We start from the raw sequence: 24,162 nt of genomic DNA, 5'->3' as shown, positions 1-24,162 counted from the left end.
AGATAAATAACACAGAGGAAAAAGAATGTGGCTCTAGTGTTCTCCCCAAGTTCATATATTAAAACTCTAATCCCCAGCTTCAGCCTTTGGCAGATAATTAGGTCATGAAGATGGAGCCTCATGACATCTTTAACATCCTTACAAGCAAAGCTGCAAGAGATCACCCTTTGTCTTGAAAAGGAACCAGGGAGAGAGCAAGAGGGAACCAGGACACAGTGTGAAGTCATTGAGTCAGAGGCCATCTTTGTATTCTTTTTTTTTTTTTTTTAAGATTTTTATTTATTTATTTGATTATTTGAGAGTGACAGAGAGAGAAAGAGGCAGATAGAGAGTGAGAGAGAGAATGGGCGTGCCAGGGCCTCCAGCCACTGCAAACGAACTCCAGACGCGAGCACCCCCTTGTGCATCTGGCTAACGTGGGACCTGGGGAACTGAGCCTCGAACCAGGGTCCATAGGCTTCACAGGCAAGCGCTTAACCACTATGCCATCTCTCCAGCCCCATCTTTGTATTCTTAAGCAGAAGCAAGGTGCCTGAGCGATTGGGCTGGGAAAACAGGAGGTGTGTAGGAAAAGAATCCACAAATGTACCCTGGGGCAGACCAGGCAGGGTTTGGAGTACAAGATGACAACTTTGCAGGTTTAGTTCAGGGATTGGCAAGTGTTTTCTCTAAAGGACTGAGCAGCAGTAACTTTAGGATGTTCAGGCTATATGATCTCTCTCATTCTTTTTTCTCTTGCTCTCTATCTTTCTCTGTATCATGCTTGTGTGTGTGTGTGTGTGGGGGGGGGGTGATCTGGAGTAGAGCCTCACTGATCACTTAGGAGAGTTGGGTGGAGGGGTGGCGGCACTCGCAGGAGAGGAACGCAGGGTGACCCTACTCCATCACCCCATTGTTTTTCCTCCAGTCCTTGTGAGCTGCAGTCTCTGGCCCTCAAGCTTGTGCAAGAAGGGCATTTAACTACTAAGCCATCCCTCTAACATCTAGATCATCTCTGAGATGGTCAATTCAGCTGTGATAATAAGAAAGTGCCCATTTATAATGCATAAAAATTACTATGGCTATGTTCCAATAAAATTTTACTTGTATAAATAGACAGTAGGCTGGATTTGACCCTGTATACTCTATTAATACTTAAAATCAGTTTAATTGGATGGGAAGTACTTGTAAGTTTCTATCTAATTCCACATAACCTTTTTCTCTGTGAAAAAAAAAGTCCTTATTTAATTGTTAGTGTTATGAATATGGTGAGACAAAAGTCTAAAATTTTCACCTTAAATATTAATTAGGAAAACAAATTGATGCATGTATTAAGGGCTCCCATTTATCGTGTGGTAAAATATAATATAAATCTAATCAAAATTGTTCTTCTGGTGGTGGCAGTGATATTGGTGATGGGCCTTTGGTTCAGTTTTGATCATGGCGGTGGTGCTTAACTGCTAAACCAACTCTCCAGCCCCACATTTTTTTTTTATATAGGGCTAATTATGGATTATATGCTTATGATTGTTAAGTTGTAATTGTCACTTTATATGACATGCCCAGCATGTCTATGAAGATATTCTGAGAGAGGTTTAATAAGAAGGGAAGACCTATCCTAATCATAGATAATGCCATCCTATGAGCTGGGCACTTAGAGTGCAGAAAAGGGGTAAGAGGAGAAAACAAGAGGGACACCAATGTTCATTTCTGCTTTCTAACTATGGCTGCACCAACACTAGCCACTTTATGCTCCAACTCTCCTGTCTTTCCTGACATGATGGACTATATCCTCTCAAAGAATAAGTCAAAATAAGTCTACCATGCTGGTATATAGTCTAAAGTGCTTGCCTGTGAAGCCTAAGGACCCAGGTTTGATTCCCCAGGACACATGTAAGTCAGATTCACAAAGTGACACATGCATCTAGCATTTGATTGCAGTGGCTGGAGACCCTGGCATGTCCATTCTCTGTATATGCCTCTTTTTTTCTCTCACCAATAAATACATAAATATCGAAAAATTAAAATGAATAAATCTACCATAACTTAAGAGGTGTTTTATCAGGTATTTGGTCCATCAATGGTAAATTAAATAGTATAGTGCTATGCTAAGCACTTCCCAAGTAATAATTTATATAAATACTTGTTGGGTATAGCCAGGACAAAGTTGTATTGACCAGCAACAAGCATTACTGGGTCAATAAGGACCAGGAAGTGAGAAGTGTATGACGTACAAGAGAGTGTTTAGAATGAGGAACAGATAAATTCAAGCCAGATAACAGAACTTAAAAAGGAAAATTATGATTGCATGTTTTGTCACAGATGAGTATTTGGTGTTGAAAGTTCATTAGTATTAGGTAATATGTGCAGAAAGGAGTAGGATATACTACCCTCTAATTAAACTGTCAATTTGGTCATACACATACTGCAATTGCCAATAACTCCCCTCTCAGGTTTCCTGAGAGCATTCAAGTATGGCCCTTAGTATTTTTTTTTCTGAGTCAAGATCAACTTGTTTAATATAATACTTCCAAGATATCTCTATTTTCTTTCTTGCAGATTTGATAATTTCATTTTTCTTTATAGATGAGCAAAATCACAACTGTGTATGTGTACTGTATATGTATTGTTTGTTTACTTGCCAGCTGATGGACATGTAGGCTGGCTCAATTTCTTGCTAATGTGAAGAGAGCAGAAAGGAATATGGAAGTATCCTTGTGGTAGGATATAGAGTTCTTTGGGTATATGGCCAGGAATAGAATTTTTGGGACATAAAGTAGCTCTACATTTAAAAATCACATGTCCTCGCTCTTGTCAAGATCCTAGCTTTCAACATATATTTGCATGCATATGTCTGAATGGGACATAGACTATGAAAATAGAAAGGAGTTCATAAGGGGGGAAGAAGTCCTGAGGAAGGAGGGAGTGAATGAAGGTACAATGAGATATATGACAAAAGTGGAAAGAAGGTGGTGCAGGGGTTGTAGATTACAAAGGGGGCAGAGCAGTGGAAATGGGCAGAGTAGAATCAACAAAAACAAATTTTGCTTTCAAAATGCCATAATGACAGTCAATACTTTGTATGCTAACTACGAAAATAAAAATTAAAAAAAAACTGGATACATCACTGATCTCATGTGCAAACTCCTATAAAACAGCATTCATGACGACACCACAGCCTATGAGCTTACTGCATGACAATTTCAACCTCTTAAATGCCTTCATTTTATTTCTCAATGTAGTATTCATATCTCAATACTTAACCTATACTTCATAACTCTGGAGAATCTTTTATGGGCCATGTGCTGTGAGACTTGCTATTATGAAGGCTTTCCTAATAAAGCTCTTTTAATGAGTCTGATAGGCCAAGAAGTATTTACATTAACTTGTACTTATGACATAGCCATGCTTTGTGTTCAGCAACTTAAAGTGTTTTGAAAAAAAAATATTTTTTAATTTGCTTGAGAAAGGGAGAGAGGTGACTGGGCAAATGTGGGCCTCTTTGTATTGAAAAGGAACTCAGGATGCATGAGCCACTTTGTGCATGTGGCTTTATGTTAGTAATGGGGAACTGAACCTGTACTGGCAGGCTTTTGCAAGCAAGTACCATTAACCACTAAGCCACCTCCCTTGCCCATTTATTTGCAATTAATTTGGATAATTTTCCTTAGGAAGAAAGTTTGGGGGACTCATAGATATATTAAAAGAAAATTATTTGCATCATGAAGGAAGAATTTAAATTCTGTCAGTCATGAACTTTATGGGTAAGGCAAAATTTCTGTGTTCTATGGATAATACAAATAGTGATTTTGATTTGCAAATATTTTTCTTATATATGGAAATATTCAAAGTAAAGAAAAAATTAAAATATGGATACCAGGCAAAGGGTATAGTTCAAGGCTATAGCAATTGCCTAGAAAGCATGAGGTCCTAGTTTCACTATAACATGGAAAAAGATTTTTAAAAATTCCACCTATCTTACTATCTTTACAAAAATACTTACATGCTATTTTATATCTGTAAGCTTCCAGTATGTGTAATATTTAAATATCCCTATAGTCATACTAGACATAAAAACGCATTTCTACTTTTTATATCTAGAATTATAAGGTAATATTTTACATGCAATATTGTATTAAAATCTTTTACTACATCTAACTAATGGAGTTAAAAAATTACTCCAAGAACATCTTCCTCATCTTAGCTATCCAAGATACTTTTTTTGGGTAGCTTTCAAGATCAACATCTCTATGAATGACAAGCTAACTTATTTCAGTGATAGCGGCTCACCTCTCAAAAACCCTGCTCTTCATTTCTCATTTTTATTCTTGTAAAACTAATATGTCCTATTTCTTATCATTTGCCAACAGTCTAACTTGGTTTTTCTTACCCCTAAGAAACACAGGCTATAGTCATGCATGGACTTAAGGTGGTTTTGAATATTTTATTTTTTCCTAACACATAACAGCACATCTAACTCACTCTGGTAATTAATGATTTTAGCATGCAGAGATATTTCCCAGGATCTCATTAGGACAACTCACTGTGAGGTTCATATGAAAATAAATGTGTTTTTCACATCATATAGAATACATTAATGATAACTAAGAACATAAACTGCAACAGGAACAGACTCAGGTTGCTATAGCATCAAAAATCATTCACACGCTTGTAGAAACATGAATGCATGGTAAGAAGTAGAAATGACAGAAGGTCCAATATTTGCTGAAGTTTCTGTTGCTCTGCAATTTGCAACAGAAAGCTCTATTACCAATATCACATTTGCTAGTGGGGTCGCTGTCTTGGCCTTGCAAAGCCCTCAGAAATGACAATTTGCATCAAAACTGTGAATTTCTAAAGCAGCCATTTTTACAATCACTGATTCCTAGTACAGGCATAATAAACTACTCATGCCTCAAAATTTATCTCTCATTCTAATAGAACATAACCAGAAAAAGCCTCAGATGTTCATGAAACATGTTAGATTTTCGGCGTCGCGTTATCCTGTGGTGCTCTGCAATCAATTACTGTTATACCACCATCATTAATAATTTTCTTAATGAAAATGATTCTGTTGATCTCCGTTGTATTTTAATTATCAGAGTTAAGCATAATTACACTGCAGCTCTGAGCTGGCATGTGGACTCCTTTAGGGCGCAATTTTGTTTTAACACACTGATAATGTAATTTTACATTGTGTCAGTTTGTTTGGTTATTATCCAGTTGTACAATTCCACTGTATTCCAGATAACAGATAATAACCTTAGTACCTCCTATATCCTGAAGTCATTTAAAAAGCAATATTGGAATTCTGCGTCTAGCTAACTTAATCGCCTTATGATTTTATAATTCCCACTGCTAAATATTTGGTTCAGGCACTCACCCTCTTTTAACAATACAGTAAAATGAGACAATAGTTATACATTTTTATGAATCTACCAAATGGTCCACATACATGTTTAAAATGTACAATTTTTAAAAATTATTTTATTATTTATATTAAGCCTTCTAAGTAATGTTCAATATTAACTTGCAGACTCTAGACTCGTAGATTAGTCACCACATAAGACAAAGCTATTAAATCAAAACAATAGCAACATGCAGAACCTCTATTTGAAGGTAGGTGAACCCATGAAGTAATAACTAAAGATGTTTGATTTGAAAATTTGATCAATTTGGTCAGTGTGCAGAAAGTAACTCACCCAGGCTAGATCATATTAGATTTTCTGTCATTATTTCCACAGTGCCTAGTATAGGTCTTTGGCCATAGGAGATAATCAATCAATAAAGGGTTCATTAGTTATTTGCATGATTAAATTGGTGCAAACAAGTTAAAGTTGAGACTTTGAAGAGGGTACAGAGTGACTTTGATATGAGTGTGCAGTCCTCTCTTGATCTTAAACTGCTTGTGGCAGTTGAAGAAATTAACACAAACTGCTACCCTCAGTGCTGCTTTCTGTTAGTTTTATTGAACACTTTCTCTTTAAAGCCAAACCAAAGAGTGAAAAATAAATTCACATGTTCATTGTTTTGATTGGCATTTTTGTTCTCTTGATACAGAAACCTAGAAAATGGGCAATTTGGAAATAACTGCATGAAAAACTCAATAATAAAATTATCTCTGACCAGAAGTAAAATGAGTGAACAAATCTATATGGAAGATTATAAAGGTTTAATGTTGAATACCTACCAATGTAAACATTGAAGTAACCTATTGTCTTTTTTCATACATGCCAAAATAATCAAATACAACATATCCTAGAAAGTAAACAATGAATGACAGAACACAGTTAAAAGAGAGAGAGAGAGAGAGAGAGAGAGAGAGAGAGAGAGAGAGAGAGAGAGAGTGCTCAGCCATGATTTTTAGAGTGGGTGGTAGGCCTGGCTGAATCCTTTCTTCTAGCCCAGCTCCCTTTTACTTCAGCATGTGGTTTTTTAGTATGTTTGCACTGAAGATAAGGAAATTAGAGTTATCTGGAGTCTGCTGAGAATAATGGCAAAAAACAGATGACCCAACAATCTGGTCCTTCCGTCTGGATGACCTAATTACTTTCTAGAATGACATGGGTAGTTGAGTCAGGAAAAACACAGATTATAGTGTTAATGCAAACAACTATATATTTTAACATGGATAAAACAAGATGATAGCTGCCAATTAAATTCTAAGTGATAGCATACGATTTTACAACAATTATTTGATGGACACCTAAAAAAAAATAAAATCTTTATACCTATATGTAATTATTGCTACTTGTAACATTATGAATACTTAAAGATGCAACTCAAATCATAATACTAACAGTGTATTTCCTTTTTCATCCTATATGAAAATACTATAAAAATTCTCCAAGCTAAGTCACATGTATAAAATGTTACGCATATGCAATTTATATTGTATTTGCTGATATGCTCTGAGATAGGAAGGTCCTGTGATCATGGCTTCTACAAAGAATTCATAAGTAGTTTAAGTTTTTCACTAGAAAACAAGGAATACAATTGTGACATCAGGAATTCATGCTTCATTTTTGTGCACGCTCAAGGATATTAGGAGTGATGTGCTATATCCAGGCCCATAAATGTTAGCCTATAACACAACCATATGTTTGCTCCTCTGTCTCATTTGTGGAACTTTTCTTCTCATATCGCTGGCTCATGTAGGGTTAATTCTCTTAGTCTTCACGGATGACTTAGGCCTACTATTGGCAATCAGAGTGGTTCACTGGTCAAGGACAGAAATGCCATGTGCCCCACTCAAAACCCAACAGCACTTTCTCCTGACTTGAGTTACTGTGCTTGCAGAGAGTCTGTCAGGCAGGGAGTGATGTTTACTCAGGAAAGATGAGTCTACAAGACACAGGAAGACTGGGGATAAAATTGGAGCAATCCAGAATATTGCTGTAATTTCAGTTCTACATGTGTGTATTTATACACACACATACACAGTAACACATGAACCCACACCGTTTATGACTCAATTTCAGTTGATAGCTATCATTTTAAATATTTTATTTTTATTTATTTATTTCACAAAGAAAGAGGGAGGGAGAGGGTGAGAGAGAGAGAGAAAGAGAGTGAAAGAGTGGGCACGCCGGGGCCTCCAGCCAATGCATGCGAATTCCAGACGAATGCTCCCCCTTGTGCATCTGGATAAAGTGGGTCCTAGGGAATCAAACCTGGGTCTTTTAGCTTTGTAGGCAAACTCCTTAACTGCTAAGTCATCTCTCCAGCCCAGAATAGCTATCATTTTAAAACAAGGAACAAAATAATTACCTAATACAAACAGTATGAAAAAAGTCTCACACATATTTGTTCAGGTTACTTGTTAAGTGTAATTTTGACCAACATTTCTACACACTTGGTTTGAGAAGACTTATCATACATTCTGCCTTAGGAGAGAGATATCAGAGCCTGTAGGGCCCTTTCTCAGGGTTCTTTCTTAGGTCCTATTTTCCATGATAAAAATGATATCTAGCAGAATCCCAGGATAATCTGACATCCACAGAAGTTTTGCACATATTCTGAGTGAGCTTTCTACTTCTAAAGACAACCTGAGTATTCAACATTACTTTTGCTCCTATAAAGCCCAGGGAGGTGATCAGATTAGTGTGAAGTGGCATTTAGCACCAATAGGCATTTATCAGAAGGAGAAAGACAAATGTATTTTGAAATGTTTTGGTGGCCAGATTCTTTTTCTTAATCCAGGTTTCCATGGGTTAACCCTTTTTGAAAAGGGTTGCATTTTAAAAATATTATTTTATAGCTGGTGGTGCATGCCTTTAATCACAGCACTTGGGAGGCAGAGGTAGAAAGATCATGATGAGTTTGAGGCTGCCCTGAAACTACATAGTGAATTTCAGGTCAGCCTGGGTAGAGTGAGACCCTACCTTGAAAAACAAAACAAAAAAATATTTTATTTATTCATTTATTTCCAAGGAGAGAGAGAGAAAGAGAGAATGACAGGGTGGGAGAGAGAGAGAGAGAGAGAGAGAGAGAGAGAGAGACGGGGGGCGGGGGGAGGGAAAGAATGGCTGTGGCAGGATTTCTAGCTGCTGCAAATGAATTCTAGATGCATGTGCCAGTCCATTTCAGGCAAATGGCTTTAGGTTGGTACTGGGGAATCAAACCTGGGTTGTTAGACTTTGCATATACAAGCACCTTAGCTGCTGAGCCATCTCCCCAGCCCTAGAAGGGTTGCATCTTAATGTAGATTTTCTGTGATGTTTTTATTTTAGGCATAAAGGTCTTAGTTGATTAATGTGTTTATTCCTCATTTAATGGAGGGAGAAAGAAAAACTGAGTCACCTAGTGTACAGAGGATGGAAGCCAGGCATGGTGGCACCCACCTTTCATCCCAGCACTCAGGAGGCAGAGGTAGGAGGATCATCATGAGTTTGGGGCCACCCTGAGACTACATAGTAAATTTCAGGACAGTCTGAGCTAGAGTGATACCCTACCTCAGAAAACCAAAAATGATTATGGGATTTGGAGATGACCAGACTTGTATTAGAATTTGACTCCACTCTTAGCTTCCTCTGACTATAATAATGAAAAAAGTGAAGATGTAGTTCAATGAGGCATAAAAGCCTCAGTTGTATAAGGGGTTTATTCATCACTATTAAGATGGAGAAAGACATTTTCTAAAATGTACAGGTCAGACCATATGGTAGACAGTTAGCTATGTGACCATAAGACATCATGTACCTACCTAATTTTCTTATTTACTTTCAGTAAAATGGGGTAGCATGAGAATTACCTCATAGGAGCAATTGAATGAGGATGGAATGAAATAATTCATAAATAGTGACTGCTACTGTTCTGGTATGGGAACTATAATACTGTTTTGTCAAAGTCAAATTACTTCTTGCAGGTTAAATACCATTGAATATTAGCAATTCATGAAGTTCATTAACATAATATATGAAACGTCTATCATAATAACTGATAATCACATTTCACTTATCTAATCAACCAATTAGTATTAATTTTCTTCTTTTATTTTAAACAGGCAACATGCCAGACCAGGGACGCAAAATGAAAGACTGAGATACAGTCCTTGCTCTCAGTAAATAGGTGGGAAAGGGAGGTGATACCAACTACAATTTTGAGTTTGCTTTTCTTGGACACAAAAGTTAATGATAATATTGGTAAAGCAACAATAATGAGACAGTTTGGGGGGCGGTGACAAAACTCTGAAGTGAATAGCTTTCTCCTTGTCTAAATGGGAGAATTTTCCCTAGGCCTGCAGGGGAAAATGTAGGTCAGTATATTACTATAGATCAGAAACTTCAGAAGGGTCAGCTCTTTCCACACCTCAGTCCATGTAGAAAATCCTTCTGAAAAGGCTTTCCCTAGAGAATTAAGATATCTGGAAAGATTGCTGTTTTCCAGAAATACTGACCCCAGATACCTGAAGTCAGGAGTAGACTCTCTAAGCCAGCCATGGGGCTCATCAAAAGAAAACCCAATCTGATTCTCAGAGTGGGCTTCTCAATCAGCCTCTTGCTTCCCTGGGCAAGAGCTCAGCCTTACTTTCGTTTCTTAAGTTATGGTCTTCTCAAACTGTTTGTTGGGTCCCTGAGCAAGAGCTATTTCTTCATTCCTTTCCTTAAGCTTCTCTTCTCTTCAAGCTCTCCCTCATAAAACTCTATGCTATAATAAAATCTTTCTGAACCTTATTCTCTGGTTGGTGTATTTTGAATTTGAATTTGAACTCATAACACAATAATCCAGGTACCCCAAAATTATTGGTGAGAATGTGTATTATATTGTATTGATGAGGAGAAGCCCAAATCTCCTGTATTATAATGCCATGAAATTTGGTGTGTGGTGTGTGGTTTGTGAGCATTAAAGACAGGACTCAAAGAGTGCTTAGTAAATGGTAGCTATCAAAGTACATGGCTAGTACATACATGGATTGATGTGTGCTTTATGAGTTAGTTAATTAATAAGCATCTATAAAGTATTATGAAAATGATTGCCAATAAAAAGCTTGAAGAATAGCTAACCATAATATAGTACAATGACAAAAACATGTTCAATGTTCAAGTTTGAATACTCTATTGACTATGTAATTATAATTTCATATTATCACTGTTTCTTAAAGGAATTTCTGATTTAAAAATGTCATATATTTGTATCATCATAGTACAAGGCAATGCCACAGTTCTTTCCTATGTCACCATAATAGAAATCAGTTTTTGTATATGTGAATCAGTTCCTAACAAAGAGAACTATATTTGAAGAAATTTTACATTTTATATTCTGAATGTGAGAATCAATGAGTTTATTTTATATACTCTCACTTTGATAAGTTATATTGACATTTCCAGGGAAAAACCACACTTCAATTTTAGTTAAAAAGCATGGACCTATCACAGGTATTTCAGGTTCGACAATTAGTGCATATGGGACCAGAAATTACAGAAGGAAAAGGAAAATAATCAGATCCTGGTGTGCAGATTCCGTTTTTAGCTTGCAAATTCCCTCTTTCCCCTGTTTTAACTTTCAAAGGCTTAGGGTAGTTTAGAAGCAATCCTCTTATAAGTGTACAAATTGTAATGATTATAGGAACAAGTTGTAATTGTTCTAGCAAGTTTGTAAGAGCCTTTGATGTTATGATTAGTGTTTTATGTGTTAATATATTGATAGGGGTGCTTATTTGCTTTTTCCCTTGTATGCTTTTATGGTTTCTAGGTTCAATGTGCAAATAAATGATTGATCTCAGTAGGTCTATTTGGTTAAAAAAGAAAGCTGAAAGAAATGAAACATGAGAAGCACAAGGTTTTTCAATATTCGCACAGAAGTGAGATTGGATACCTTCCCTGTAAGTTTACAGTGCTAGAGACCAGAATTTACAAACGGAGAAAACATACAAGGCTACAACCCACAAATCCCAAACCACAGCACAGACAAGCACATGGTCTTGTCTTACAGAGGCAGACCCATTGGGTGTCAGCCCAGGGCCGAAGAGCCTTTTGCAATTGGGGGGAATGGGGTAGCTACATGTTGCATTCTAGGTTTACGTCACACTGACTGACCCAAAAGCATATTCTTGTGGGTTAGCCCTGCCCAGCACACATTACCATGTGGAAGGATTCAGTTTTTACAAAGGTTTCACTTGCAGCTCTCTTCTGGGTGATTTTAGGAATTGGTCTGGACTGCAGTGCCATCCTAAAGCATGCATTTTGATATGAGCTGCTTAATTTCAAGAGGAATATATATTTCTGATAGGTAATGCCTAAGAAAGGAATCTGGGATTTCATTAGACCTGCCTATCCATAAAACTGAGAACAAGCAAAGAGAGAACTGGGGTAAACCATTCAAACATGGGGGTAAGGAAATGTACAGCATTGGTGTGATGCGTTTGTTTATGCTGCATAGAAATAACATCCAGAGAGCTGTACTATAAATATAGGCTAGAGAGCTTCATGAGGGAAAGGGGGAGAAGCTCACAGGGCGCATGGTCCTCCCATGCAGCTCCTCTGGAGCTATTCTGCAATATTCAGGTTTCAGCTCTGCCCAAGAGCTGAGGGAGTGGGTCTTGCATTTACCTTTGCTGTACACAATGCAGTTGTTTTTGTTGTCTTCCACTCCTTGCCAAGTCACATCCAGAAGCCACTTAGGACCAGCAGTCAGCACCATGGGGACCTGAGCCTTTGTCTTCTGCAGAATGATAACAAACAGATGTCATTTGTTTTCGTTGATTAAAAACTTGAATAATAACTGTACTAATCATTTTATTTTTACAAATAACTAAATCTCCCAAACCGTAATCCAAGTCCTTATTCCCTCGCCTCATGATCTCTTTTTAAGACGATGGAAGCTGTAAGGCTTTGCTGCTTTCAGTAATCTGAATGAAGGAATTATTATCGAGGATTTTTTCCCCCTAAATGATACTGGATCAGATTGCCAAGATTAGGCAGATCTCTTGTGGTTCTGAATTATAAAGAGAATGCGGGTGACTTTCATTGCAAAGACCAAGTGTTTAGAAATGAACTTTAGACACAATGTACCTTACTATCTACAGGATCTCACTATTTCCTGAAACAGACAGGAAAGAATTTAAAGAATCAGGATCCATTTCAAAGCTCTGTCCTGAGAACATTCATTTCAGGAGTAGAGACTTATTCTGAATAAATAATGAAACCGAACCAACTGTTTAAGTGAGAATATGTGGTCTGCCTGTAGCTGAAATAATAATAATGCTAATGATGCACCATGCATGGTATCCAGGAAGACTATAAAAGAAAAGTCATGAATATATTCGAATATAGAGCAACTAAACCATCACATACTCTGCTCAGACAAGCATAGATGCAGAGAGGCCAGAGCTATTGGTTGAAATATATATGACATATACACATGTGATTTATAAAATACACATAAATGTAAGTATCAAAAGGTTAACGATATTTAGTGTATTAAGTGCCTGGGCATCTAAATTCTTTATCTTTAAATTGATTTTAATGAATTTACATAGCAAGAAATCAACTAGAGAGGAACTCAGCAAGTTTTAGCAAGGCTGTTTCCCGCTGAGTCACATGGAACTTGCAGTCAGACTTATCATTTGCCAGCCCTTGTTCTGTGTATCAAATATCATGAAACCACAGCACTGAGGACAATACAAGGGTCTCGAGGTAATTTTTAAGCTGCATTTTTACCTAGATACGATTCTGCCAGAGAGATCTTGGCCCACCTGGGGACTTCCCCACATGTTATGTGCTATCACAAATTTCCCAAATTGGCATTCGTAAGTATTCGCTGGAGGATGTCTGTGTACTCTGGCAATTTCAGATCTCTCAGGAATCAGGAAAACTCACTTCCCCTGCTTCACAGAAACAGCAGTGTCCTGATGTTTATGTTCATTGTAAAGCTATATTCAAAACTACATATAAAACAAATACCAAACCAGTTCTTCAAGTAGTCACATGAAAGGTGACAAGCACAAAATGCACAAATAAAGAAAATCAACCATGAAGCAAAACTTTAAATCAGAGAGCGAGTAAATGATACTGGGAAAATATAATGAATTCTAGCACATAGATTAAATTATGGAAAAATAAAGTGGTAAACTCTCCATCTTAATAGCTAAGAAGCATTACCATGAAAAACATTTAATCTGAAAATCATATAAGAAGTTACATATATGAGATATATTTATAACAATCTAAGAAGTTGTAACAAATCACCCCTACAGTTGCCAATCTGATCAACCATTATCACTTGTATAAAATTTACACGCCAGAAACATTGATGAATAAAAAAAAATCAATAAGATCCACATTGGTCATGAGGTTCATTACTCCATGCCCTTCTATTTCTTTTTATTTTAAGGAGGAGTAGAGAAACAAGTTTGATCAATCTGAAATAGAGTGTCTCATTTCTAATCAAATATTATGCCTGTAATTTGATTCACATGTTACTGCTTTTATTATCAGAGAAGTAGGTAAGTCTATAGATCAAGATCTGAGGGCTTTGAGTGGGAAGTAGAATGATTTACAAGAAGGAGCCACCATATTGTGTCATTGCTTTCTTCTGATTCTAATATTTCAAAGCAAATGCCTCACTTTATTTCTACTGTTTTTATTTCATGAGAAACAATTAATTTGTTATTTAAGCTTTCTACTCTAATGTTCTTAGAGCCACGTGAGTTTTTACACAGCAAATGAGAGCCTCTAATTTTCCATAGGTAATATGAAAATAGAAATTTATCATGTAAAATCTCCATGGTATCTACTGACTTGGCAATATCCTGATCTTCTACTTAATATGCAAACAAACAAATACAGTCTTGTATTTGGTGCTAGGAATAGAATGAATATTTTATAAAAAAAATATTTATTTATTTGAGAGAGAGAGAAAGAATGGGCACATTGGGGCCTCTAGCCACTGCAAAAGAACTCCAGACACATGTGCCACCTTGTGCATCTGGCCTATGTGGATATTGGGAAAGAAACTTGGGTCCTTTGGCTTTGCCATCGTGAGCCTTAACTACTTAGCTATCTCTCCAGTCCAAGAAGTCATTTTATTTTTAGTTAAAGATGATAATAACTTTTAGATATTTAATATGATGAGAAAAAATAAGATAGGTCATAGCAAACATGTATAAATGGTTTTTAGTTTAATCAAGGGTAAGGGAAAAACTTGGGTCATGTAGTGTCTCAGGAGGGAACAGATAATGAGCTACAGGAAGAATTTATACTAACTGGAATTGTACTAGAATTGAGCAATATATAAGAAGGTAGATTATGCATGGAACAGTGAGTAGCTCTGTAACTATCAGCTTACATTTTCAAAAATTTGTAGAGGGCTGGGTAGATAAACAAATAGGAAAGTGCTTGCTGCACAGGAACGAGGACCTGTTTGGATCCCCAGCACCCATTAAAAGGCAAACATGATGACACATGCCTGTAATCCCAGTGCTGGGAAGGCAGAAACAGGAAAATCCCTGGGATTTGAGGGCTAGTCAATTTAACTGAATAGATGATCCCTAGGTTAAGCAAGGGACCTTATCTCCAAAGCTATGGTGAAAGTGACTGAGGAAGATTTCCAACATAGGCCCCTCTCCTCCATATGCATGTATACACATATGGTCATATATATACTCACATGCACAAAATATGTATCTACATGTGCAAAAATACTTTATCTTGTTAAGTGAAAGCACTATTATGTAAAAATTATCATTAATATTACTTATAAATGGCATATATGTCTGTGAGGAAGGTATGGAAATAGATTTTGAAGGATCTTTATGTATCAGGAAAAACATTTTATGACTGATTAAACAAGAAGAAATACATAATAGTGATATTTATGTCTCTATAAGTTTGTTTCCAAAGATTCCTACACCAAGTATAATAAGTCATGATTTTTCTGGAACTAATTTTTCAGGAGGTTGGATGTGTTACCCTTACTCCTAGTATTACTGTTAATGAGATAATGCTATTGGTTTATGTCTATTGAGTATTGAGCATTATGTCTTTTGAGTATTGACTAGTCTATGTGTTCAAGTTATTCACCTGAATGGTGTTGTTTTATTTTTTGTTATACCCATAGTTGGGTAATTACATTTTTTCAACTTTTCCATAAATAACTTAAGGTTTAAGAAGAGTTGATTTTGTGACACAACAAAAATAGATGACTAACATCCTTTCTCAATGATACATTGGGCATTATACTTTTAGAACCCTGCAAACATTTATTGTGTGGGGCATTGATAGAATTTTATTTATAAAAAATGAGTTGAAGGGAAAACAATTTCTACTACTCTAAATTAATAAGGCAGAAGCAAGAATGCATCACAGTCTATTTGAAAGCTATACACAAGCTGTGAAGTAAATAATAAGTAGATAAAAAATCTCAAGGGACCAGTTATTATAGTTTTAGGAGGTAAGTCAATTTCTTTCTGAAGGAGTCAACTTTTGTAAAGACTGACTGCCTTCGAAGAAGATTACCAAGTGTTAGAAAGAAGTGGTTAGCCAGGATTATATGAAATGTACACTCCAGAAAAAAATCTATGAATAGAAAATAATAATGCCATCCACATTGATCATTAGTCTCATTTTCCCATGCATATCTCTCTCTAATCTGAGAATTCATAAAAATTCTTGTTTGTTAGGAACTGTAAATTTCATTAGGATTAATACCCTGATTTCAGAATTGAAGAAAATAAGATGAATATGTTTTTATATTAGCCCATTGGATATATAATTGACAAAACATGTTGGGAAAAGAGCACAACTAATTTAAAAGAAGTGTGACTGGCAGAACAATAGTCTCTTGAATACTGTATGACCTAATTTCTTCCAGTATTTGAATACGTTACCTTATTTGACAAAACCAATCTGTAAAAATACAACTAATGTTTGGGATCGTGAGAAGTTAAAATACCCTAAATTTTCCAGATAGACCCACCCAAATCATCTGAATCCATAAAGGTAGGAAAGAAACAGTAAACAGATTCTGAGCTACTTGAGGTAGCTCATAATAGAAAGCCAGAACTCTGGAGGCAGGGAATTGCTATAAATTTGAGGCCAACCTAGGCTATATAATGAGTTTCAGGATAGCCTGAAGTATATAGTAAGACCCTTTCCTAAGCAAACAACAAATAGATTGCATATGCAAGACCCCACCTGTCTTTAAATATGAGGTCTGGCTGAAATCATACACTAAAGAATGTGGTAGAACAGGCTTTGAGCAAAGGTTTTGATTCCATAATCCTAAAATATTAACATTTTGAGGATGTGATAGAGATGTCTCACTTAGTGCTGGGTACTCTACTGTCACTTCTCAGCACTACCAAGAGTTTTGAGACCTCTAAGGTGCAGAGACCATTGCAGAAGAGGCGGTGAAAAGAATGTAAGGTCCAAATGAATGGAAGGAGGGTTAATAATATTGGCATGGCATTCAGACAAAAAATCACCTTTAGATTCATGACCTCACAGTGTCTGATGCTACCTACACAAGATCTGCACAATAGGAGGGAAAAACTATGACATCAAAACACATAGACTAGTTAGAAAGAAGATGAGAATCAATGGAGAAGTGATTTTCAAAGGAGAAAAAGGAGGGTGGTAAGAGGAAATAATAACCCTGGTATATTGTGCATATTTATGGAAGTTATCAATAAAAGGTTGAAAAAAAGAAGTATTAACATTTGCAAACAATCCAGTGACCAGGATTGGATTCTTTCTCAGAACCTCCTGAAAGGACTCTATCTGGCTGACTCCTTGATGTGAGTCTGTTAAAACCCATGCTGGATTTCTAATCTACAAAACTATAACATAATAATTTGATGATGTTTTAAGCCTCTGTTTAGTGATAATTTGTTTCAACAAGAAGATAAGGCTTAAACAAAATCATTCAGATTTACTAATTTATCTTTTAATTAATGACAAAATTTTCATCTTAAAAGTGTTCAAGAGGCTGGTGAGATGGCTTAGCAGTTAGGGTGCTTGCCTGCAAAGCCAAAGGCCTCAGATTTGACTCTCCAGAACCCACATAAACCAGATGCAAAAGATAATGCATGTGTGCAAGTCAACACATATGCACAAGGTGGCACATGCATCTGGAGTTTGATTGCAGTGGTTAGAGGCCCTAGCACACCGATTCTCTCTCACACAGAAAAGTTAAATTAAAAAAAAAGTGGGCTGGAGAGATAGCTTAGCAGTTAAGTGCTTGCCTGTAAAGCCTAAGGACCCCAGTTTGAGGCTCTATTCCCTAGGACCCATGTTAGCCAGAAGCACAAGGGGGCGCATGTGTCTGGAGTTCGTTTGCAGTGGCTGGAGGCCATGGCATACCCATTCTGTCTCTCTCTCTCTCTCTCTCCCTCTTTCTCTCTTTCACTCTCAAATAAATAAATAAAAATAAACAAAAAAATTTAAACTTAAAAGGGTTCAAAAGTATAAAACAACTTTTCCTTGGTTGAAATCTCATGGCATACTATTCTTGTCTTAAAATAAAGGAAAATAAATGTTAGGATTCACTACTGACTTTCTAGTTGCAGTATAACAAAAGGACATGGCATTATAGAATAGACAATCTACTTGTAAATCTCAATTCAGGTTACCTGTAGGTTGCATGACTGAAAAGTGACCTAACCATACTGAACTTCAGAATGAATGTCTTCAAAATGTGCTTTGACTCCCAAAAATTTCTGCAAAAGATTTAGCACAATCTTAACACCCTAAAGATGCACATTGATCATTTACTGAATGTTTGCATGAATAAGTGAACTGCAATGTCAATAAGCATTTACATGAAATAAATTTACCCACTATTGCTCAGGCATTTATAATGTTTTTATTGATTAGCCTAGGAATCAAGCCAGAAATTCAGTGCTGTTGATCATGACTTTTCATCTCTAACTTTGAAGGATCCTTTTGAAAGTCAGATGACTATATGAGTTTACCTGAACAAGAAAATGGAATAAGAGGTGACTCAGAGCTGGCGTGGCGGCAGACAACTGTAATTCCAGCATTTGGAAAGCTGAGTCAGGAGTATTGAGGTCAGCCTGGGCTACATAGTCAGACTTTGTTTCAAGAAACTAGAAGAGAAGAAGAAAAAAGAGAGAGGAAGAGGAGAGAGTAAAGGGAAGAGAGAGTAGGGGTAAGAAAAGGAAGCTCACATCATTTTCACCCAAAACAGAATCGGTACAAACAATGGACATTTATCATCATTCCTTGTGTTTGTCAAGGTTATCAAAGAGGCATTTATGAGCTGGATCCCTGATGACCATGTTGGTCATGTGGCATGAGAAAGAAAAGAAAACAACTTTCTAATGTAAAAGGTTGTAATGCTTTTAACCTTAGAAAAGCCTAATTTACTCTCATATTTTTCTTCATGTTTATTTCTATTTTGAAGTAACTTGTGGAGACAAAGCTTTACCAGCTAAAATTTATACTTTATCTGTAATCAGTAATAATTTCAGACACATAAAAGTAGTCTTCAATTTCAGTTAAACTGGAAAAAAATTTAAAAAGACATATTGTGTACATTTTTGAGGTTCCCTATTGTAAGTTAAAAAAATCTGTACCGCTAGACACAGTTTAAACCTAGAGTTTCACATTTAGACAGCCCACTAGACAAACTTGACAAGGACAAAATGGGTCAGAAGTGTCACTTCTTAGGAATAATTAGAATCATCTAATGTAGATGAAAGAGGTCAGACTGGCATCCACTGCTCACTAACCTTTGAAGTTACTGGACCGACAAAGGAGTAGCATTCAATAAATGTTTATAGTCAAGCCAAAAGGTTAATGGAGATAAAATAGACAGCCCAAAGGTAAAGAATAGAGGAAAATTCTAGCCCAAGAAACTGGTGACATAATGCTGTCTTAGGGGTTCCAAATTTTGCTGGAAGTATTTGTTAATGATTTCTGAAAGAAGACCTCGGGAGAAATAGAAGTCCTAGGAAGACCTCACATGTGAGAAGATCTTGCCATCACCCTCCTTTTACAAAAGCACAGGTGTTAACTGATGAAACAATTGGCCTTCATTGACTTGAGGACATAGAAGATAATATTGTTACACTGTTGTAGTGGTTTGAATCAGATGTCTCTTCTAAACTCATTTGTTTTGAATGTTTGGTCCCCAACTGGTGGCACTTTGTGACTGGGAGTCTTGCTAAGGTGGTATGTTATTGGGTCTGGGCTCTGTGGTGTTACAGCCAACTCTCTTTTGTTATCTTCTATCTAAGTGGCAAGATTGCAATGCCCAGACCGCTCTACCATTCTTTTACTACCATCATGAAATTTCCTCTGGAGACTCTAAGCCAAAATAAATCCTTTCCTCCTATCAGCTGTTTTTGGTTTGGTGTTTTATCCCAGCAACTCAAAGCTAACTACAACTATCTCACACTATTAAATGTAGTTTGATGGTTTTGAATATGGTTTTGATGTTCCATTTCTGTAACTGAGCAAGATGCATAAGGATACAAAGCTATTTGGGAATGTTTACTGACATTTTAGTACTTCATACCTGGTTAAATTCTCTCAGCAGTAAAATTATATATTATATTATAAGTGTTATGAATATATATTATATAGTCTACATATATATGTAGACAATTTTCAGAATTACTTTAGACATTAGATCTATAGTGTTAGAATCAGAAATACATTTGTTTATTAACTAGCTCATAAAACTAAATAATACCCTTGCAAATAGCAACTTAATTATTCTCAATATCTAAATAAAAATTTATACTGCATGTGTTTTCAGCTTTTACTACCACATAAAAATTTTGCCATGTAAAAGCTTATGAATAGAATTCCAGTGTAAGAAATATTTGGATGCTTTATTTGAAGTTTTCTGATACATTTGGATAATATATCTAAATATTTCCCACACTGGAATTCTATTCACTGTGACAATATTGAAAAGATTTTATCACTCTACTTTTATGAAGCTAGTGGCAATGAGTTTAAATTTTAAAAATTGGGCTGGAGGTATGGTTTTAACAGTTAAGGTGGTTGCCTACAAAGCCCAAGGACCCAGGTTCGATTCCCCAGGGCCCACATTAGCCAGATGCACAATGGGGGCATACATATCTGGAGTTCGTTTGCAGTGGCTAGAGGTCCTAGAATGCCCACTTATTCTTTCTATCTCTCTCTTCCTCTTGCTCTCCCTCTTTCTCTATCAAATAAATAAATAAATAAATAAAAGTAAAATATTAAAAAAATAAAAATCGACATTCAATTCTATGTGGTTATATCAATTTAAACTGTATATTACCAAGGATGAGTGGAAATATGCAAAGTCATGATTTAAGACTTTATGGAACTATATTTTCAGTAATTTGTATGTTCTATACAGTCCCCAAATTAACTTTTAGTATGACATTTTCCACCCAATAAAATAATGCCTTAAAGTAAATACAATTTTTAAAGTTTGGGGGAAATATATATGAATGTTTATGCTTGATGCTATTGAGGTAAATTTTTTTTATTCCTTTCAGAAAGTAGCATATTATGTAAAATGACACTCCAAGTGGTCCCATGGGGCCATTCATTCTTCATAATACACCAATATACTCCATAACTAATTAATGCCAAGTATTTACATTGAACTAGGTAGATCATGTGCTCCCACTGAAAACATTTTCTGTATTTAAAAACAGAATGGGTCTCTAGACATCCCTGAGTCAGACTGGTAGTCTTCCCTTATTTATCATGTCTAAAACCAAGGTGGAATATGTGGATTTTGGGGGGGCTGTATGCATGTGTATAAACTCAATGTGTAATTAATAAAACTTCTAATCTCACACTAATGAAAATTACCCAACCTACAATTATTTTGGATAATAACAAAACTCAACTTTACAAAACATTATTAAAATTGCATTACCTGATAACTTGATACATTTTCAAATTTATAATCAAAGCAATTAAGAACACTCTGAAATTAGAAAACATATGAGAAGGAAATGAGTGATGAGCTACAACAATAACCACTACACTATACTGTTAGACACAAAATAGATGTGTGGATGGAAGTTCTAGGAAAGCTTCATTACAATGATGTGTTGATTTACAAAATAACCTATAAAGACACCAGGAAAATGAAATCCCAGAGAACTTCTGCACACAAATATCTTTAAGTTGACTGGGGTGTGCAGGATCTCAAGCAAGATATGACACTTTTATTTTTAAAACAAAATGTGTATGGAATAAAATGTTGGAAAATTTTGGCACTATACCTATATTTTTTATGTCAGACAGTTTTATCTCTGTGAACCAAAAATTTAACTAGTCAATATTTCTTGAGGTATAGTTGCTTTTAGACCTAAAAAATATTGGCACATTATCTTCACACAAGTCACTACTTAAACATAGAAATTTTCATACAAGAAATAATGATCTTGTTAGAAGTGGAACACAAATAATTGTACATGTCTAGGTTATTTAAAGCAATCTTGTAGTCTCTTAATGAATGCAAGCCTTTATTAATATTTAGAAAAATACTTTATTATGATTTAAAACTTCTCTAAAGATAAAAATAGTTCATCTTTCAAGTAGGAAAAATCTCTAAATTAACAATAAGCATCTAAGTTATATAGATATTTATTCCATTCCATTTTCAAAAAGAATAGGCTCATTTCTCTTCTTCTTTGCCAACTCCACTCCCACAGTCTCATCTGTTCTTCACATGCATTTGGCTCTCAGCTAGGACTGACTCCCTCCAAGCTGGCAGCCATTAGCTTCAACCTTTTATTTTATAAGGCTCTGAGAGTTGCAGAGTGTTTAAGGAGTGTTGTTTTGCTCCTGGCAGTGTTTCTGGGCTTGCGCCTAGTGCAATGTGCAAAAGATGTCAATGCTGAAACCCCAAGAAGGAAAATGAAAAAAAAAAAAAAAGTGACTCTTGAGTAGCCCTCTTACATAAGGCTGTCACATAAGCTTGTGGCCGAGGTCAGGGACATTAGAGCTTTGGTACCAGCTATATGACCCAGGGCCAGTCACTTAACCTCTGAAGGTCTCATCTTCCTTCTGTGTAAGATGATCTCATATGTCCTTACAGCTTGTTAATACTGTCATTATGAGACATTCTGCTTTAGAATTTCCATACAAGTCAAACTCAAATTCTAAGTGTGCAGAGCAAGATATATACAGAACTCCTATTGAAAGAATTTAAACTTACTTTATTGGAGAAACAAACATAAAGCCATCTTAATTGGCTGTTTTTTGTTTGCTTGCTGGATTGGTTTTTGGTGTTTTGTTGTTGTGGTTGTTGTTGTTGTTGTTGTTAGCTTGTTAGTTAGTTTTGAGGTAGGGTTTCACATTAGTCCAGGCTGGACTGGAACTCACTATGTAGTCTCATGGTGGCCTCAAACTCACAGTGATCCTCCTACCTGTGCCTCCAGAGTGGTGGGATTAAAGGCATGTGCCACCACACCCAGCTCTTAATTGGCTGTTTTGTGAATTTAATCTCTTAGAGAATGTGATGTGGCCAAAATTAAAACTTGAAGACTATAGGACATATGTAATAGATGTATACTCATATTGAATTATTAATGGCTTATTTAAGTCAAAAAGATAGTGACCAATTTCGTTCAGTTATCTTTGGGAATTATCCCAAATTTATATTGTATGGGTGAGAAAGCACTGTTCTACTCAGTCATCCTCAGAGGCTAAGAAGAGTCCATCTTTCAGGAATTAAGCCTCTTTACTATTATCATTTCAGTTAATCTTAATTCCTGTTAGAAGGGAAAGGAATCAATATCTCAACACTACTAAGAATGTAATATGCAAATATAATGTTACTTTTAATTGCATGCTATTCTCTTGATATGCATATCTACAAATTCTAAAGTATATAGAACTCATTTATGTTTTGAACTTAAACATGTCTGATATCATATTTGAAATTAATAAAAATATATGGTAAAATAAGAGAATGAATTATCAGCATAAGCCTTCCTGAGATAAACACAAAAAAGTTCAAATATTAAACTTTATCTTATGTTTTGTGGTAAAAGAGAGTACTGTTTAGGAAGTCAGGTTCTCCCTGAGCAAATCATTGACTGTCAAGTTACTAAAAGTCAGATGTAAAAATTCAAATCTTGGCACACTATTTGGCAGAAGTTTAGGAGTGTTAAAGTATTTGAACAAAGCTAATCTAACTTGTGAGACAGTTTGATAACAGAAGAATTATAAACACCTCAATTGAACTAAAGACTTTGATGATGGGAGTGGTTTCCAATATTTTTAACAATTTTATCAACACACACAGAAGGGCTATCCTAATTCTGCTCTTTTAAAGAGTAAAAGTGTCCCTCACTTTGTAACTTTCTTTCCTCCTGGACTATAGTAAGAATGGGCACAAACCGAGCATTTACCACTCTGCTCTCAACTCTGAGAAACTTGGTTCAGCAACTATCTATCTATCAACTATCTATCAACTCTGGGCTACTCAAAAGGAGTTATCTTTATTAACACTGCCCCTGGATAAACGTATAACTTTTCGTTACTAATTTTCTGTAGGATGCTTTTTATGAGAAGCAATGTCTTTGTATGCACTGTAATTAGAAAATGCATATGAACATATTTAGTTTCTGAAAATGGTATATTTGAGGTGTAATCTTACTCATAAGAGGAAGAGAAATTTTACTAAATCTTCTTCAATTCTCTATTTTATCTCATTTTTTCTTTTTCTTTTTTTTTTTTTTTGAGATAAAATCTCTGT

At 35.8% G+C, this 24,162-nt stretch overlaps 1 protein-coding gene across 1 annotated transcript in view; it reads right to left on the bottom strand.

Moving 5' to 3' along the window:
- The window catches only part of Zfpm2 (zinc finger protein, FOG family member 2), a 471,310-nt gene that overhangs the window by 156,240 nt on the left and 290,908 nt on the right, over positions 1–24,162 (bottom strand). The window contains exon 5 of the mRNA XM_004672646.2: positions 12,030–12,141. Coding sequence (XP_004672703.1) covers positions 12,030–12,141 — 112 coding nt within the window. The remainder of the gene's footprint in view (positions 1–12,029; positions 12,142–24,162) is intronic.

The sequence above is a fragment of the Jaculus jaculus genome, chromosome 2, assembly GCF_020740685.1.
Source record: "Jaculus jaculus isolate mJacJac1 chromosome 2, mJacJac1.mat.Y.cur, whole genome shotgun sequence".
Classification (NCBI taxonomy): Eukaryota; Metazoa; Chordata; class Mammalia; order Rodentia; family Dipodidae; genus Jaculus; species Jaculus jaculus.
The sequence above is the reverse complement of the archived record's forward strand: the minus strand, read 5'-3'. Positions and strand labels throughout refer to the sequence as shown.